The sequence below is a fragment of the Piliocolobus tephrosceles genome, chromosome 3, assembly GCF_002776525.5.
Source record: "Piliocolobus tephrosceles isolate RC106 chromosome 3, ASM277652v3, whole genome shotgun sequence".
Classification (NCBI taxonomy): Eukaryota; Metazoa; Chordata; class Mammalia; order Primates; family Cercopithecidae; genus Piliocolobus; species Piliocolobus tephrosceles.
Genome location: NC_045436.1, coordinates 110,497,774 through 110,517,125, shown reverse-complemented (window position 1 = coordinate 110,517,125; position 19,352 = coordinate 110,497,774). Strand labels below are relative to the sequence as shown.

Here is a 19,352-nt window from a genome sequence, read left to right as displayed (position 1 = left end):
TTTGATGTTGAGACTTGTATTCTGTTCCAAGTTCTTCTGTTAAGTAGACGTATACTTTCGTTTAAATTCTACTTGAAATGACTTAATTATTAATTATGGCTTAATTAATAACAGCATAATTATTATATATTGTGAAAGTATGATTTTATTATTTTAACTAGGCTCTGAAAATAAGATAGTTATAATTCCATCTACAATAATGAATCTTTGAAAATTTAGTTCTTAGTAACTCTGTACCAAAGCTGCCTAAAGAGAATTTAATTCTATATTTTTGTATAAATATGTGGAATATATTAATGTATTCCTATTTTGAGTTTTTTCCCCTAAAAATCTACTTAGTATTATGTTTTGACTAATGGTCTATTGGTTCATTCTTAGTTGGGAAACAGCATTTGAAGTAACAGCTCTCAATTAATTGATTAACCCTCTGTTAAGTTTTGTTTACAGATATTGGTTGATCATATAGATTTTTGCATGGCATTTATTTACTAAATCACTGCATAATTAGTGAACTTGCTTTGTGTCACCAATTAACATGCAACTTCCTAAGATAATAAAAAAGCTAAAATTTTTAGTTCGTAGTTCCAAAGCACAAAAACATAAATAAAGAATATCTTAACTAGAAACCATCAAAATATCATTCTACTGTATTTAGTTTAAAAAAAAAAAAAAAGAAATACCTTTCTTAGAGCCAAAAATAAAAACAATGGGCGAATATATGAAATTTTACAGTATACTAAAATAATGTAAATGAGTTATGATTCTGTGCACCGTCTACACAGTTTTTAATGCTCTAAATACATGTTCTTAGTACTTATTCTAAATATTATACCCCCATCTCCTACCTACTTGAAGAACAGCTATTTTTATGTTAATAATACAGATCTCAGTAAATATGGGGATTATTAGGATTTAGGATATATTGAATCATAGAGCAACATATTTAGGCTTATACTTTTGGGAAATTAACTTTAGCAGTGAAATAATCCTGATTAAATTTCATAGTAAATCAAATGTGTATTATTTAATCTAACAACTAGTGGGAACCTGGCCCCAGACACAAATAGTAGGAATATCTGAATTTTTTTTTTTTAATTACAGAAATATGTTTAGGCAAATAAATGGAGTATAAATGTTTATGGCATTCTTAGCTAGAGGTCACATTCTAAAGTGCTGTGCATCGTATGGTTATAACCAACTTTATAACTTAAAATACTTACTCTGACAGTCTTTTATGTCCATGGAATAGGACTGAAAGCCTTAGAGTATACTGAAATACTTTTTATTTTTGTGTAATTCACCTTTCTTTCCCAGCTCTTCTATAGTTTCATAATGAATAGATGATTAAGTAGATCACTGCTACTGCAGAAAGAGAAACTTACCTTGGATCGTGGTAACTTGCAGCGTGGATCCTAACTCTTCCTCAGTAGAAGGTGCTGGAGAGATAAAAGGATTAATAGTTTCTCTTTGTATGCTTTCAGAGAGCCTCATTATTGCTCTTTACTGTTTATAAGTTTATGACAGCAGTAAAAGTGTAGAGTGAAATATTTAAACAATGTCAGTGTGGGTTGCAAGAATATGGGAGAAAACGGATTTGGATAAATATTTTTGATTGTTATTTTAGTTTTATGTAAGGGGGCAAAATAATTAAAACCAGTCTATCTACATCAACAGAAAATTTCCCCAATTGCCTGTACTATTTGCAGATGTAATCTGAAACCACAAAGGTGATAGACATGATTGTATCTTTTCTTGCTCTTTTGAAAGTGTGTTTCCATTTCTTATACTATGTTCCCAAATATAGCTGTCTAAAAATCAAAAATATAATTTCCAGGATCTAAAATGCACCCTTATGCTGTGTGGATATACATTTGTTTGTCTGCTTACTTCTGGTCAATTCTGAAGTGGATCTCAGCTCCTCTTAAATTAGCCATAGACTTGCTTCTCCCCACACTTCTCCCTCATTTATATTCACCTGCAACCATTGGGCCCAGAAAAGTTACTAGAAGCGTGTTGAGTATGATGGATAAAATAATTGAATTTGGCCATTCCCTGGACATGATGATGGTAGAGTGCTTATTATGTGTCAGGCGGCGTTTTAAGTCCTTTCTTCACAACAGCTCTGTGAAATAAAATGTGTTATCCCATTTTGTGTATAAAGAAAGAGTGGAATAGTGTTGACCTTGTCAGGATTATTATTGGGTTAGCTTTATTAGCTGTGTTAATTACCCATAAGGAGGGAATAATAGTATATAAATAAAGTGAAATTGATACTAAAAAAGGAGGGTTTCCTTTTTACACCCTGAAGGAAAAAGTGCATGAATCATGGTTGTATCTAAAATGCCGAAAAACTAGAAACAACCTAAATGTTCTATTGCTAAATAGTGAACAGTTACATATGCAAAATTTTATCATATTTCTATCAGAATAAATAATGGACTGTGTTGATACCTGAAAAGATTCATTAAAAATAGTAAGTTAAAAACCCACAGATTTATACCCACACTGACAATTATAAATGTGTATTTCTATTAATACAACTTTGATAAACTGACAAAGGGCCAACAGAATGGGAAGTATAAAATGACAGATGTCTTCTGAAAAGTAATGGTAGCCAGCTGGATAATGAAAACAGTAAATTTTAAGAAAACTAGGGATTACAATGTAATAATTTTAAAAAGGTGAATTTAAATTCACTTCCAAATGACATTCTCCAAGATGAAATATCTGTCCTATGTTAAATGTTCCAGAAGACCTTCAGGAATACAACTAAAGTGCCCTAGAAATGGAAAATTTCAAGATAAGTTGTATAGCAGCGTTTCCCAAAGCACTTTTGCACGGTTGGTTTTAAAGGTTAACAGGCATTACATGTAAATAAAAGGGTAGTGAAGACAATTTGGGAAATCCTAGGGTTCATAAAATTAGATTCTTTTGTGTAGGACTCAGCCCCTTTAATGCGCATACTCCAGGTGAGTAGGAGTGGAGGCAGAATGCAGAGTGCCCCATTTCGTAGACTTGTTTGCTTGAGACCACAGAACTGTTCGGCTTGATTCTTGTTAGGGAAATAGTCTCTGCAGAATACACTTTGGGCAACATTGGAATGTTACTTGGAGGTGTCCATGAGCAGGTGTGAGGTGTGAATGTTGTGACTGTGGGTGGGTATGCAGCTCGAGGAATAATACGTTGAATGTTCCACAGTCAGGGATGATGGGAAATCATCTGGAACCGTACATATTTTGTTTTGTTTTATTTTTCCCCTCTTCCCATATTTTGCTTTTGAATAAAAATTCTTGAGAATAAATTCACTAATCTAAAATTAACTTTGTTTTTAATATCATAAATATGCGGTATAGAGAAGTCAAACTTGAGAATCTGCATTTGATTTGCTTTTAATCTGGAAGGATAACAGATACAGCACGTAGCTCTTGGCTGGTTTTAAGGACCTGGCAGAAGATTATATTAGCATTAAAGTATAACCTGGTGGTATTCTCTACATATTTGTCTCCCACACATTCTTTAGCACCACAACTCATGTCAACATTGCCAACAAACTATACAAGATGACCAGATCCAGTGGCCATTTTATGTCCTTAGTTTACTGGACCTCTTTGCACCATCCAGCTCAGTTGTCTGTTACCTCCCTGCAAACATTCTTCTCTCCCCATTTCTGTGACATTGCACTCAGCTGTTTTCTTGCTCCTCTCTGGCTGTTACTTTGTAGTTTGTTTTGCTGTTCATCTTCCTCTGCTGACTTCTGAATGTTTTATACTGAGGGCTCAGTTTTGGATCTTCTTTTCTTCTATGTTTTCTTCCGAGGTGATGTCCTTTAGTCTTGTAGCTCTCCCTGCATACCGATTGCATGGTGATAACTCCCAAATCTATTTTCTTCAGCCAAAAACTAACCATTGTTTTCAAGTCACAGATACCTAACTGCTGTACACTTAAATGTTGTCTCACACATACGTCAAGCTTAACGTCTCCAAACAAAATTTTTAGTACCCCTCTTCACTTTCCAACTATTCATTTTTAAAAAATTCATGCTCATTAAAATTGTGTGGGTACATAGTAGGTATATACATTTATGGGGTACATGAGATATGTTGATACAGGTATACAGTGCATAATAATCACATCAGGGTAAATGGGTTTCTATCATGCCACTCATTCTTTCCTTTCTGTTAATGGTACTGCCATCCACCAAGAGTTTTCCATCTCTGCTTTTTCTACTTTGATCCACTCTGCCACCACTGTCATGTCATCTAGGCCACCAAAATCTCTAATTTGCGTTACTATAATTTCCTTTCGCCTAAACTCCCTTTCTTATCTCCCCTTAGTCTTTTTTTTTTTGAGACAGAGTTTCGCTCTTTTGCCCAGACTGGAGTGCATTGGTGCAATCTTGGCTCACTGCAACCTCTGCCTTCCAGTTTCAAGTGATTCTCCTGACTCAGCTGGCACCCGCCACCATGACTGGCTAATTTTTCTATTTTTAGTAGAGATGGGGTTTCACCATGTTGGCCAGGCTGGTCTCAAACTCCTGACCTCGTGATCTACCCGCCTTGGCCTCCCAAAGTGCTAGGATTACAGGGGTGAGCCACCGCACCTGGCCCCCTTAGTCTTTTTCTATAGAGCAGTCATTTTTTTTTTTTTAATGTAAACCTAATCATGACACCCATTTTAATAATAGCTTTCCATTATACACTGAATTTTGAATAAAATCTATGCTGCTTATTGTGGCCTTAAAGAACCTTCACAGTCTGGCCTTTTCCAGTCTTCCTTACCTCATCTTGTACCTGATCCTCCCTTGCTCACTATGTTCCAGCCACAATAGCCTATTTTCAGCCTCTTAAATATGTCTTCATATATGCCATTGCTTTTACTGGAAGCAGCTTCCAGCGTATCCTTTGCGTGGCTGGCTGCTTCTCATTGTTCAGTCCTGTCATCTCTTTAGGGAGGTCTTCACCAACTGTCCAAAGTAGGTTTATGCACCCATTTCCCTGCTCTCCTTTATTTCAGAGCACTGGTCACAATTTGTGTTTACTTGCGACCTCTGATTATAAACCCCTGAAAGCAGAAACCATGTTTCTTCTACTCACCAATGTACTACTATGTGTATAGTAAAGTGCCCTATATTTCTTTTGTTGAATGAACTCAGAAAATGAAGTGACTGAATGGATTCTGAGCTAAAAACATCTCCAGATGGTTTAGATTTGTTTTTAAAGGCATCTCGCTTTTAATGTAAGGTATAGATATTATAATTAAAGGAAGATATATCATCTAGAGAAGACAGATGTTCTTGGTACAGTCTCCATTTAGTATCTGGTCCTTAGCTTTGATCAGGCCATTCATGCTAACTCAATTCAAAAGATACTGGTTTATAAAAAATACAATGCTGATTTAAAAAAAATAGTGAAACAAATATGTAATTGGGCAGGCAGGCTGTTCATGCTTGTGGATCTCCATGAGAAAACTCTACAACAGTTGAAATATAAGCAGAAGGTGTTTAGTGAATGTGAGATCTGAGGTTTCAGAATTAGCAGAATAATGTTATTTTGGTGGTGGGGTGAAGAAAATTTGCTAGTCTACTACATTCTGAGTGCTATAAATAAAATTTGGCTGTCAGAGTATGATGAGGAGGCAGGGTGTAGGGTCCAGATATGAGTAAGTCTGTTTACGTTAAGACTTAACCATCTACTTGAGGTCAAATGCATTCTCTAAGTCTAATGACAAAGAATTGACAACATTATTCTTTTCTCTAAGGGAGCTCGTATGAGGGATTTGTAATGCTGTGTGTAATACATATTAACATTTAGTGCAAGAGGATTCTGAAATGCATTGGAATGCTGTAATAATTTTTCTTTGAACTTGCAGGTTCTCCTGAAAAGAAAGCTGAACGTTCATCTATAAATCAAGAAAATGGCACTGCAAACCCTCTCAAGAACGGCAAAACAAGTCCAGCATCTAAAGATCAGCGGGCTGGAAAGAAAACCTCAGTACAGGGTCAAGTGCAAAAGGGGAATGATGAATCTGAAAGTGATTTTGAATCAGATCCCCCTTCTCCTAAGAGCAGTGAAGAGGAAGAGCAAGATGATGAAGAAGTTCTTCAGGGGGAACAAGGAGATTTTAATGATGATGATACTGAACCAGAAAATCTGGGTCATAGGCCTCTCCTCATGGATTCTGAAGATGAGGAAGAAGAGGAGAAACATAGCTCTGATTCTGATTATGAGCAGGCTAAAGCAAAATACAGTGACATGAGCTCTGTCTACAGAGACAAATCTGGCAGTGGACCAACCCAAGATCTTAATACAATACTCCTCACCTCAGCCCAATTATCCTCTGATGTTGGGGTGGAGACTCCCAAACAGGAGTTTGATGTATTTGGCGCTGTCCCCTTCTTTGCAGTGCGTGCTCAACAGCTCCAGCAAGAAAAGAATGAAAAGAACCTCCCTCAACACAGGTTTCCTGCTGCAGGACTCGAGCAGGAGGAATTTGATGTGTTCACAAAGGCGCCTTTTAGCAAGAAGGTGAATGTCCAAGAATGCCATGCGGGGGGGCCTGAGGCACATACTATCCCTGGTTATCCCAAAAGTGTGGATGTATTTGGCTCCACTCCATTTCAACCCTTCCTCACATCAACAAGTAAAAGTGAAAGCAACGAGGACCTTTTTGGGCTTGTGCCCTTTGATGAAATAACGGGGAGCCAGCAGCAAAAAGTCAAACAGCGCAGCTTACAGAAACTGTCCTCTCGCCAAAGGCGCACAAAGCAGGATATGTCCAAAAGTAATGGGAAGCGGCATCATGGCACGCCAACTAGCACAAAGAAGACTTTGAAGCCTACCTATCGCACTCCAGAGAGGGCTCGCAGGCACAAAAAAGTGGGCCGCCGAGACTCTCAAAGTAGCAATGAATTTTTAACCATCTCAGACTCCAAGGAGAACATCAGTGTTGCACTGACTGATGGGAAAGATAGGGGCAATGTCTTACAACCTGAGGAGAGCCTGTTGGACCCCTTCGGTGCCAAGCCGTTCCATTCTGCAGACCTGTCATGGCACCCTCCACATCAGGGCCTGAGCGACATCCGTGCTGATCACAATACTGTCCTGCCAGGGCGGCCAAGACAAAATTCACTACATGGGTCATTCCATAGTGCAGATGTATTGAAAATGGATGATTTTGGTGCCGTGCCCTTTACAGAACTTGTGGTGCAAAGCATCACTCCACATCAGTCCCAACAGTCCCAACCAGTCGAATTGGACCCATTTGGTGCTGCTCCATTTCCTTCTAAACAGTAGATACTTCTGATGGATTCTTGGCATTAACTCCTGTTTCAAGAAAGTATGAATAGTTTCATGAATTTGAAAGAAAATTTGGTAGCTCTTTATATCATTCATTCTTAAAGATCAATCAGAATAGGTGATTTCTAAATAAACCAAATAGAAAAATGAAATATCTCTGCAGAGTAGGAACTTGATGCCTCTTCAGGAGAAAGGGAGCTAAATTGCAAGCTCTAAGTTTCTGCTACTGACATCACAATACAGAAATGCAAGTGTGGTACTTCCAGTGAAAGCACATGGCACCTTTCCAGGTGTGTAGCCACTGAGAAGGGACAGTAAAACTTATTTTTGATATCAGAATGTCATTTTTGTGTGCATATCCCTAAAATTAGGGTTATTTGTACATACACTAGTTACACTTGTGAATTTTTTTAAGGTCTCTTCTAATTTCCAGACAGTTAAAAACAGTCTAGTTATCTTAAAGCATTAGAAAGTAATTATCTGGAGAGTGCAGAGATTTCAGTCCATACACCTTTCTCCACAAAGCAGAGCCAGAAGTAACTGACTATTGTGCCTAAAACTGTTTCATTTTTAAAAACAAGTGCCATTAATATGGAATATCTAATGATAAGCATGTGAAAAAATGTGTAGTTAATTAGCTCAATTTAACTATTCCACAATTTACATATTTCAAAACAATGTTATACACGATAAATATAATTTTTGTCAATTAAAACATAACTTAAAAAATGGACTATCGCATAGAAGCCTAGAACAAAAATATGAGGAATATCTGACATTTGCAAAGAAATTATAAGAAGAAAAAATGATATAGAATAGAAAATGTTCACTACTTTAGAAACACTTTATGAATGGCTTCTTGCCCCAGACTTTTATTGTCATGGCCCTAATAAAGCAGATTATTGGAAAAATTGGAGTGAGGACAAGGGTTATATAAAAATTTTATAAAGAAAATATGTAGCGGAAACTGAATTTTCAAGACATTTACAATGTGAAATCATGTTGCATTTAATAATGTATTTTATTAGCAACTTCACCAAATATTCCCCAAATCATAAGCAACAATTATTTTTATTAGGTTTGGGGGGTGGAGTAGATTTAATAAAGTGCACAGAACGGTGACACCCACAAGCCTTATATAAAGGCAGGATTCATGCATCCTGCTGCAAGTACCTCTGCACTAATACACCAGATCCTAAAATGCATATAAGGTGGACTAGCATCCTAACTCTGCTAGTTGATTGTGTCTTTACTGAAAAGAACCCAGCTACCAATTTGCCTTTTTTTTACACCACAAATCCTAATTAGAAACTTGAGATTTTATAGAAATCATTTAATGATAGAGATTACATATGTGAATTAATGTGAATATAGTATCTGTGCTTCCTGTGTCTGTAACTATTTTAAGTTATAATTGTGCTGCGCTATCAGATTAACATTTGGAAGTTTCTAGAACAGTTAATGCTATTTACAGAAAGGAGTGGACACTCATCAACTGGCACTCTCTTTGATTTTTATATTTTAAATTAACTCTCTTCGAACCCAATTAAAGTATGTTTTATGAGTAATTTTATTAGGAATCTCTTAATTATAGTGCCCCAATGGGATAAGCTATTTGCCTCTTTTCACAGTTCTGAACTTGGAAAGAAGCAAAGTATATGTAACTGAACCACTTATTTGTCTTTTTATTGCTTTTTCCCTTCTCTTATATGCTAAATCAAATACAAATTTGTGGATAGGGAAGCAATATATGAATCACAATGTAGCAGAGGCAGACCAAGCATTACATTATTATTTAGAGTTGTACTTTTAGAGCTGGACTGCACCAATTACTTGTCTTCGTGCCAAAGGCAAATGTGTTCGCACCTTTTTTTTTTTCTTCTGATTCTCAGGTTGATTAATATTGCTAATGCAAACGCTCAAGTGGATGTTTAAAAACTTTACAAAATAGATTCAAGTGATACTTTCTTTTAAAAGTGAAGAGTTGATGATTACACATAGTAAATTCATGAACTACAGTAGGTTTGTATCAAACAATCTTTTTAAATGAAAATCTGTTGAGGTGTACACAATATGCTTCTTGATTGTATTAGTCCTTGGTCTCTGCTAGACCTCATGAGTTTCATCATTTAGAAAAGGGGTAGAGGATGAACTAATGTGGTCTCCTTCAGATGTAAACATGAAATACCTAGAGTTTTAATTACTTTTCAATACACTGAATAGTTTTAAATGATTCCGACACAGATGTAGACCTTTTGGCTTATAAATTCTGAGGAAACAACTCTGACAACTTAAAATATTTACATTCTTAATGTTATAACACAGCACAGTGACTTTCTTCTTTCAAGATTGTAGCTCAGAGAAAAGATACAGGATTCAATTGGGGGTTCAACAGGATATAAATGGAGAGATTCCTTTGTGTTGTAGTAGAGGCATTTTCCTAAGGAGTATAGATTTATATTTTGCATTTTCATTCATCATCCCCCAGAATCATGGTCAAGGTGTAGGTCACTCCACACAGCTGATGCTCAGGTTATTCCCTTGTGAGAATTATGAGAATAAAGCTCCCAAGGTATGTGAAAGTGCTTAACACAGTACCTGGCACACAGCACTCACTAAAAGTTTGGCTCTATTATGGGATGGTTCAATTCTGGTTTAAGGAAGGAAGGAAGGTTATATATATTTATATTTAACACTAAGCAAATACACACACACACACATCTGGGTTTTTTCCCCTAATATTTGGGTGTCCCCTGTGCTTCTTTAGGATGTAGTTATAACTAAACCTGTTAAACTTGAACATCACTAAGAGAAGTAAATTATTATGAAGCTAGCAAAAATTGAGGCCAAAGTTGTTTCCTAACAGCTTTAATAATGCTTGTTGATTTTGAATAATCCTTTAAAAAGTGGACCATTTGCTTATTTTAATATTATCACGTCAGTAAAATGTTAGTATTAAAAAGATAAGCTTTTTATGGCATTGAAGAATGTATCTGCTAAGACACAAAAATTGCATGGTAAGTATATTAGGTGGAGGAGGAAAGGTTGTAGGCTGGATGAAAATTTAACTGACTAGAACATTTATTCAGGAGTGTAATTATTTTCTCTTACCCCAATCCCTGTGTATGTGTTGCGCATAGTTATGACATTATCTGGATTTGCAAATAGACACAACTTTCATTCCTACCCTGTTTATTGTTTAAGAGTGATAGACTGTTGTCCTCTTGCTGGTGGAGAATCTAAGGTGGAGCCCACTCTTCTCTGCTGAAGTTCACCAGGCAGAGCAGTTTTGTTACGAGTCAGCTACTCTGCTTGGTTTATTTTAGGTTTTGGTACTTCACGTAAGCACTGTTAGAAGGTACAAGTGTATTAATATCACTAGTTTTGAGGAGCTTGGGTACATTTGTTTTTAATATATTTAGAATGTGCAGTAAACTTTTTTCTCTCATTTTTTTTTCTTTTTAGCGAACTTGTTATTGTAGGTCCAATTATTGGATTGACAGTCTACTGTGAGAATGAGATGACATATCTACTGTGAGAATACCATAAATGATGAATAGTTTATTTGAGAACTTTTATACTCAGTGGTGTTTTATATATTAAGATAAAAATATGTACACACATGCATGTCACATCTCTCTACTGTGGAGTCAATGTGAATTTTTAAAAAATGGAATTGCAACCACAATCATATCTAAGAGAACATTCACTCCTAGTGAGGGTTTACAAAAGCTACTAAGAGAATAAGGTAGATGATAATGCAAAGGGTCATGATTTGGGGTTATTTTTGTTTTATTTTAAAATTTATAGTGCTACTTTTGAAAGAATTGTTTTTATGACTGTGCTCTTTTTGTGATTGAAAAGTCATCTAATAGAAGCTGTATAGAAGCTACTTTTTAATTGCTGGCAAACAGCTTTAAGTGCACTTTCTTTGATTACACTTCCATTTTTTGTTAAACTTGAATTTTCTGAAGCCTTTTATGTACCACTAAGCAAATAACTTTAACCTTTAAATAAATCAGATTTACATCTTTATTGTATTTCTACTTGTTACAAAACATACTTGCTGAAGTAACTTCAGTCCTCAAATATCGCTGGGAAACAGTTATGAGATAGACTCAGTCTCCCCCTCCCACCCCCTTCCCCCTGCCATATCTAATTAAGCACTAACTGATTTTATTACTTTATTGCCTTTACATTGCTTATTCTTTTTGACTGAATTCTGTCCCCGATTCACTATATTTTGTTTGAAATTTAAAGTTATTTTCTTACTCTATTTATCATTACCTGTTTTAATCTGTTTTCTTTAAATGCAATAAATCCCAAATGGATTGCATATTCTTTATAATCAGTGACTTTGGAGTTTTTCATTATTTGTCTTATTACGACGTTTGAATGTAAACTTCTATTCAAATTCAGTTATTTCATTCACACCACAAACATTAAGGACCTATTGTGTAGCAGCTAGTGGAATAGAAAAGTTTCTAAGATTAGATCCCTATTCTTAAGGAGCTCACAGTTTACAATTTAGGTAAGAAAACCCATTTGACTTAAGAGTTTTTGCTACAAGAACACTTAACAGCACGACTTTTTCAGTGAGTCATAATTACTGATACTCAGAGTGATGACAGTAGGCAAAAACTATTCTGTAATGCCTTCTGAATAACTTGTTTTGTAGCTTCCACATTATAAATTTTTAAAAATCCTTAAAACCTGGTAACATCTTTGGTTCAATTAATATTGGTTATTTGGTTAAATAACATTGTAATCCTCAATTATGTCAGAAAAGAGGCTATGACACATTAAAGAGAAAACCTATTTATTGGATTGATGGAGTAAGCTTGGCATCAAGGTTATAATATTATGTATTATTCCACAAACCGGAGTCTTTAGATTGGTAGCCTGTGGAAAGGTTCATCTTATTTTTATGAATGAACTTTTTTTGAAGTTGTAACATTTATCTAAAGTTATGTGAAAAAGGGGGCTTTGTATCTTTTTAATGAATGGTGCAAAGCAGCAAAAGAACACAAATGATTAGAAAAGTTCTATTAACAAAGAATAGTTTGCAGTGTATTACTGTTCAAATTCAGTTATAGTTAACTTATTTGAGATGAATATATGCTGCAATTTGAGCTATTTATTTTGGATAATGAATACCTTTTTAAGGAAGCCCAGCTCAAGCATCACATGTAACATGCAGTTAATATTCTCATATTGAAAGCTTGAATGTTTGTTACATATTAAGATAAGTTCAAATGGTTGCCACAATTGAGATTACATGCATGTTAGGTAGTATGTTGATCTCAGATTTTATAGAGCAGGACTAGAACCTTGGTGGCTGTTCATTTCAGCTCTCTTGAGGATGGAGGTTAATTTTTCACAGGAAATCCCCTACTGCTATTTACCTCTCCCTTCCAAAAATGTTTTCTTAAGGGTAGTTTCAGTTCTGGATCATTACCTCATTACACTAGTTGGGAATTCTGGTACAAGATTTCAGAGGACCGTATTTACACCTCTTCAGTGTAAACACAGTTTTTGTGATAATACACATAGAAGGTATTTCTACCCCTTCTCTAATAGGTGAGCTGATTCTTTACACACTTGGGCAGAGGTAGAATTCCCAGGAATGATGATTTCGAGTAGACAGGGACCTAATGCAGCAAAGCAACCAGCAGGAATTCAGTGGAATAGGCTTTGCCCCTTGACATTTAATACAGGGCAAAGTATTATCTAGTAGGTACCTGCCAAATGGAGAGTTGTATAGTTTTATGGCAGTCAATCACAATCTTCAAATCGGATATTCTGTCCAGGTGGGATGCCATAAGATGTGACAGACATTCCCTGAATCTTCGTTCCTGATTCTAAAATATGATTTTAAAGCTGTTATGTATTACAAAGAATGACAAGCAGCACTTAAAAATATTTAGTAAACCCGGTTTATTTACATAATACATATTTTGTCATGCAGCTTACTGAATTGCAGTTAGTGTAATAACAAAAAAAGACAAGCACTGTCTTGCTATTTGAAAATGGCTTAATATAGAAAGATAATTGTTTCTTAAATGAGTTAACCACAACCATATAAATTGCGAGACAATTTAAAACAGCCATAGATAATTTTAAAATGTACTTGTAAAATCTGTAGGCAAAAGCTTTTATAGTTCACACATTGGTAAAATTAAAACCAGTCTTTTTTAGTACTGTAACTGGATAGTATATTTTAATCTTATTTTAATCTATAAAAACAAAAATAAATATACATCATTACAAGGCTCAGATTTGTAGACAACTTTAAAATATTTTTTAATCTTAACAATGTCTTCAAAATTTTACCAGTAGTGCTGTGCACACAGTAGGTGGTCATTAAAATGCTGACTGACATACAGAAGTGTTTCTAGTTGACAGCAATCCACATTCATTCATTCATTCCCTACTTTATAATAAATACATCAAAGCAGTGAAAAAATGAGAGGATAACTTTCTTACAATATTCAACATTTTCATAAAAAGTTGAAATGTTTACACGGAACAATTTTTCCTACGGAAAGACCTGTACACCCTTTAAATTCAAAGAAACACTGATTTAAAAACACAGTATGCTCTTTTTATGTATTAATTCAGATGGCAAGTATTCATATACTAATACAGGGATTGCAAAAATTGAAATGATTCAATTTTTTTTTATTTTGACAAAGTTTTCTAATAAAAATGGCTCCACACCTAAAATAATGACTTTCCTCTCATTTTTAACTTAAGTATAACTACTCAGTGTCTTTTGTTTGGCCAAAATGACAAAATATCTATTTAAAGGCAATAAAATCATGTAAGCCAATAAGGGATGCTCTAGGAGAAATATATCCTACTACTGTTGCACCAAAATCTTCTATCACTTAACATATGGATCAAAATTTTAACCTTATAAGGTAAAACAGCCATTTTCAAAGCAGGGTTCCATCATCACGATGGGTAAGACATGGTATTCCTTTACTGAGCCTCCTGGGGGGAAGTTCTCTTTGCTGAGATACTAGCATGGGGAATTTATATTCCAAAAACACTACACTGGAAAAGAAACACAACATTTCACTGATTTATTAACTGAGGCACATTAAAGTGACTTTCCAAATATCATATGTACAAAAGGCATTTTGGGAATGAGCTTCATCATCAATTAACATTTTTTCTGATATTCAGTAATTCTGCTGTTCTGAAAATACACCAATATTTAAAACAGCTCATGTCAACTCATTAAGAAACTTGGGTAATATTTTATATTCCAATAAACAATGTAAGTTTTTATGAATGTCTGCTTTAAGGGATTTAATTCATATGAAAGACCAAAGAATAAGAGGGCTACAATGTATGATAGGGCAGTGAGATCTATTTTTTACGTATATACAATAAAGAGAAAGTTTAATGCTTCAGGTCCAAATATTAAGTGTTTATCAAGATTCTGAGTTATCAATGCAATGCTAACACATGCAGAAACCAAGGACTAGAGCACAGGTGAATAGGCATACTATCAAATGGGGTATCTGCATGACTTTGTTCTAAGGCTTAAGGTTCATTTCAGGGTCAAGACAGGGCCATCTAGATTCTATGGCCTTGAAAGTAGCACCCATAAAGCTGGGAACCCCCATCACTGGATATTCAGGACTAAAAATTCAGAGAGTTGAAAGCTCTGGAATTTTGGGATCAAAAACCTGCTGTAATCCACTCACAAGAATTCAGTTATTATATGGAATTAGTATCTGGAATGAAAATGTTTAGGTGGCTAATGACGATGTTATTTGATCACATAATTTGTCTAATCCTGTACTTAGTTTCTAATGTGATTCTTATCTGATAGAAAATGACGTGTTCTTTTCCTCTTCTCAAACCTTCTCTCAACTTGCAGGAGAAGTTTAAAGCTTTTGTTCTGGAAAACTAAAATATCCAATGTTCTTAGGGAGAGAAGAACTTACAGCTAAAGGATATAATCTCTGAAGTGCCAGTTTCTCACAAATCATGTACTTAAAAGCTAGTGATTATTTAAAATCACTATCCTAGCTTGCATTAAGCATAGGCTAAAACAACCCTTGACTTGATTAGGCACTTAAACTTGGTAATTTACTGAAAATAGTTAAGCACATAGGATGACTCCATTTTCTAATGGAGATGAGCCCTTCCTAAGGAAATTAAGCTGGTGCTAAGTAAAATGAATCCTATTTCAACACTAGTTTCCCATTCATCATTGTTATTCAGATATTTCTTATGATTGCCAACTAATTTTCACTTTCTGTACAAGCAGCAAATTAGTAGTTTTAAGGGTTTTGTAAAGCAGCTATTACTACAGATCCTTAAGTATACTTTTTTTCCCCATTTTTATAAAGTGTTACTCATATTAAAGAGGAAAAAGGGAAAATGAATGGGAATTTTAGAAATAGTGGGGTATACAATTCCCCATTATATATTGCTTAACAACTGAATTCACCAGGTGGCCATACCTAATTCACAAATGTGAAACATAGTCAGGACAAGGCTTGCTATGTCTGTACTGCATGACATACACTGTTGACTGATGCCACCAATATAACATCACTACTGCAAGGATATGCCATATTTGGTGGCTTGATCCGAGGTAGTTTAGTTGTCCTGGAAAGAAGGTAGAAAGAAAATAATATTGATTTCAATATGTTGACATTAAAGGAAAAATATATTTCTTGGAAGTATAGTTTAGCAGAAAAATTTTCATAGTCTCAGAGTGCCTAGAGACTAAGTAGAGATCCAAAGGTTTTTAAAAATGGATCAATTCATATTTGGGTCTAATTTTAAGGTTTTATTTATTAAGTACACAGGTAAACTTTAGAAATGCTCTTCCAAGTGTGTTTTCAAAATCTAACTTAATTTCAGGAATTTGACCTTATGCCTCCCATGTCTCAACTCACATCTGGCAGAACGAACAACAACAAAAAATTATTGAGAGAGGCAAAAGAAACCAGATGTTAAAAATCATGGGGTGATTTAGGTATAAATCTGCGAGAAGCAGATATACTGTTGAGTTTAGATATAAACCTACTAGAAGCACTTTTTATTTCAAGCAGGCGTGCAAAGAAAAAGTGCTGACCTGAATCCTGTGCTCTCTAACTAATGGAATAATCTGCAGGATGTAATTAGTAATGGCTTAATTAACTAAGGTTATTTCATATACAACTTCAGAGAACAATTTAATCTCTTTGTGGTCAAATGTTAAATTCTAAGAAGATTAAACAATTAACATATGGAAAACTTCTTGATCTCTTTTAGCAAATAACAAAATACAGAGCTATAATAATTTCAATGTAAATAACATACTCATAGTACTTCTGTGGTCATATAATGTAAATATTCTCTAACCTCTCTTTTTTCTTACCAATCAGTACAGTACATAGATTTTAAAGTGTATGTCAACAAGATTCTTAGCCTTTTTTGTACCATGGACTCTTTTGGCAGTCTAGTGAAGCCTATAGACTCATTTTTTAAAAAACAAAATACAGCAAATACTGATTATCTAATACAACTATCAGAGATCCACTCCATTTTATCCACACACCTTGGGGATCCTTGGACCCATCAAATGCCATTGTGTTGTGTATACATTTGTAAACATTCGACCTGAGCTGAATGAAAGCTTTTAGGTTAAAATTTATTTTATTTCCCAGTGGCCAGGTCATACATGAGGACTTGCCAGAGACAGTTTCTAAGGCATTTGTACATGAACATTTGGGACTATCACTTTTCACTGTAAAGACTTCTAATTTTTTAGTTTCTGTATCTCCACTGCTCTCATGTACCCGAACTCAACATGTTCTGCTACATAGGGCACATTTTATGTCAAGTATGTCTTGGGGAAGGTTAAGTTACAACAAGTTTGATTGTTTATAGATGTCCTACATTAAACAACTGGTAACTCCTGATCTGAATATTTTAAGGCCTAAAACCTACTATGGTCATAATCACATAGAGAATTTCCATGGTTTGGTGTTCTACTTATCTATTATAAAGAGAATATAGAATTCTAAAAAGAATTATTAATAAAGTGATACAAAAATATATTTTACCAGAATTGTTTTCTGAGGGAAATTCTGGCCCTGCCTGGAAGATGGGTGGTCTTCAATTCAGTGGCATGTCCTAGATCTGTTCCCAAATCCTCCTGTTTACAACTCAGGTTTTCCCCTGTATTTCCATTCTTGTTTAAAGCTCAATGGTGAAAAACCAAGTACACAGAGGAATGCCTGAGGATCCGTGGGATGCATTGTTTAGGCCAGGGTTTCTCACCCTTTCTTCTTCCCCAACACACGTGATGAGTGGGACAGTCCCTTCTCTGATTCACCGTGGAAGTGATTCTTAACCCAGGAAGAAGAGGGGATACATTTGCAGTTTAGATTTAAACTGCTCCCTGACTTCTAGCTCTCCAAACTGAAAAAAATATCAGTTTTATGCACTCTAAATGTTATTTCTGACTCATGCCAAAACTTACCTGGATTTGCGTCACTCTGTCTCTTACTAAACCACATAGTTCATTTATAAGACCAGGGCTGGGGGACATAGTAATAACTGCTGTCATTTATTCAGTCCCTACTAATTGCTAGAAACCTGGTTACATGATATATGCATTTTCTCATCTAATCCTCATTAAACTGTGTTATATGCATTTTTTCATCTACTCCTTACCATAACCCCAGGGGGGCGGAAAAAAGTATTTCCATGTTTTAGATAGGAAACTGGAGCTGAGAGCGCTTAAGTAACTTACTTAGCTCACGTAACTAGAAAGTGGTTGATGTGGGTCTTGAACCCAAGCAGTCTGACTCCAGAGCTAAAGTTCTCAAACAAGCAAATACAGGTTTTGGAGACTGTTGTTCACTCCACCCAGTGTCCTCTTATTTTCCATCTGAAAATATTTTCTTTGGAATGAAGAACAAAAAAGTCTATTGGCTTGTGTATCTTGGAAACACAAAGACTCTTAACTTTCACTATTTTCTTCCTAGTGCTGGGTGCCAGGAAGCCTAAAGCCAGCTTTGTCACCATTATTTATTTTATAGACCCCTTTGATGTACATATTGTGAAGTGATCCTACACCTCACTTCTTTTCACTATCTTTTTCTTACTATCCTTTGCTTCTTATTTCTTGCTTTATGTATCTCTGCATATATAAATTACTTTTAAACAACCAGCTGGCATATAAAGAAGTAAATGGTAGTTGACGGTGTTCTACTTTTTAAAAGAAATAGTGGTTGGGAGTCAGAAGACTCAAAAGTCTAATGTCAGCTTTGTCACTAGTTCATAACCATAAAACAGTGACAACTCCACCTACTGGACTCAACTCACATGGTCAGGATGAAAGGAAAAGTTGTGAAAGCCCTCTGAAAGTTTTAGGTAACATTTGGAAAGAGAGGAATCATTTCCATAATCAATAATATTAAAAAATGAAACTAAGTTTTGATGCTCTGATGCATATACCTTGGGCATATATTTAGAATAACAATACAAAACTGCTATAAAAGAGATACCTACCTGGAAAGTACCGCTCTGGGACTTTGGAAATGTAGAATAGGAAAGCAAGAAGAGCAATCATATACATCACAATTACACGAGGTGCAAAGTCCTGAAAAGCAAAACATGTTTTTTTACAGATCTTCCTACTGTTACTGAACTCCAAATTTATTACGAATCTAATAGTTGGATTTAAGATTGTTAAATCTGAATTGTTTTGCAGACTGTCTCCAATAATGAAAACTTGTTCTCATATGCAGGAAGCAGTCTGCAAGAATGGAGCACAGAGAATGCTCTAACAGGCTCCTAAAGGGGCTGGAGCTTTAACATACCGAAGTTCCAAGGGCACCCAACTCCATCTACAACGTAGGTATATGGGTAGAATGCATATGGAAATAGAGTTGGCAGGTAAATAAGCAGAGACACTGAAGAACAGGAACTTATGGCTGGAAAAGACCTAAGGGGTCTCCCCAAGACAGAAATCTGTTCCAATATCCCAGATAAATGGTCCTTTTCAATACTACTATATGAAGCACTTTGTCTCACTGC

The 19,352-nt window shown here is 35.3% G+C and overlaps 2 protein-coding genes across 9 annotated transcripts in view; one reads left to right on the top strand and one right to left on the bottom strand.

The window, feature by feature from the left end:
- Nucleotides 1–11,650, top strand: part of BMP2K (BMP2 inducible kinase) — a 144,388-nt gene extending 132,738 nt beyond the window's left edge. For 2 of the 4 annotated variants that reach the window (XM_023222476.2, XM_023222474.2), the window contains one exon: nucleotides 5,869–11,643. In XM_023222476.2, the coding sequence (XP_023078244.1) occupies nucleotides 5,869–7,292 (1,424 nt within the window). In that variant the 3' untranslated portion in view covers nucleotides 7,293–11,643. Of the gene's footprint in view, nucleotides 1–5,868 lie in introns of all 4 variants that reach the window. The other 2 variants (XR_002733691.2, XM_023222475.2) reach the window with 2 other exon arrangements.
- PAQR3 (progestin and adipoQ receptor family member 3) overlaps nucleotides 7,187–19,352 on the bottom strand; it is a 27,197-nt gene continuing 15,031 nt past the window's right edge. The window contains exons 5-7 of one of the 5 annotated variants that reach the window (XM_023222480.2): nucleotides 18,825–18,915; nucleotides 13,037–13,156; nucleotides 7,191–7,322 (exon numbers count right to left, since the gene is read on the bottom strand). In XM_023222480.2, the coding sequence (XP_023078248.1) occupies nucleotides 13,071–13,156; nucleotides 18,825–18,915 (177 nt within the window). In that variant the 3' untranslated portion in view covers nucleotides 7,191–7,322; nucleotides 13,037–13,070. Of the gene's footprint in view, nucleotides 7,323–13,036; nucleotides 13,157–13,215; nucleotides 15,927–18,824; nucleotides 18,916–19,352 lie in introns of those variants that run through there. The other 4 variants (XM_023222478.2, XM_023222479.2, XM_023222481.2 and 1 more) reach the window with 4 other exon arrangements.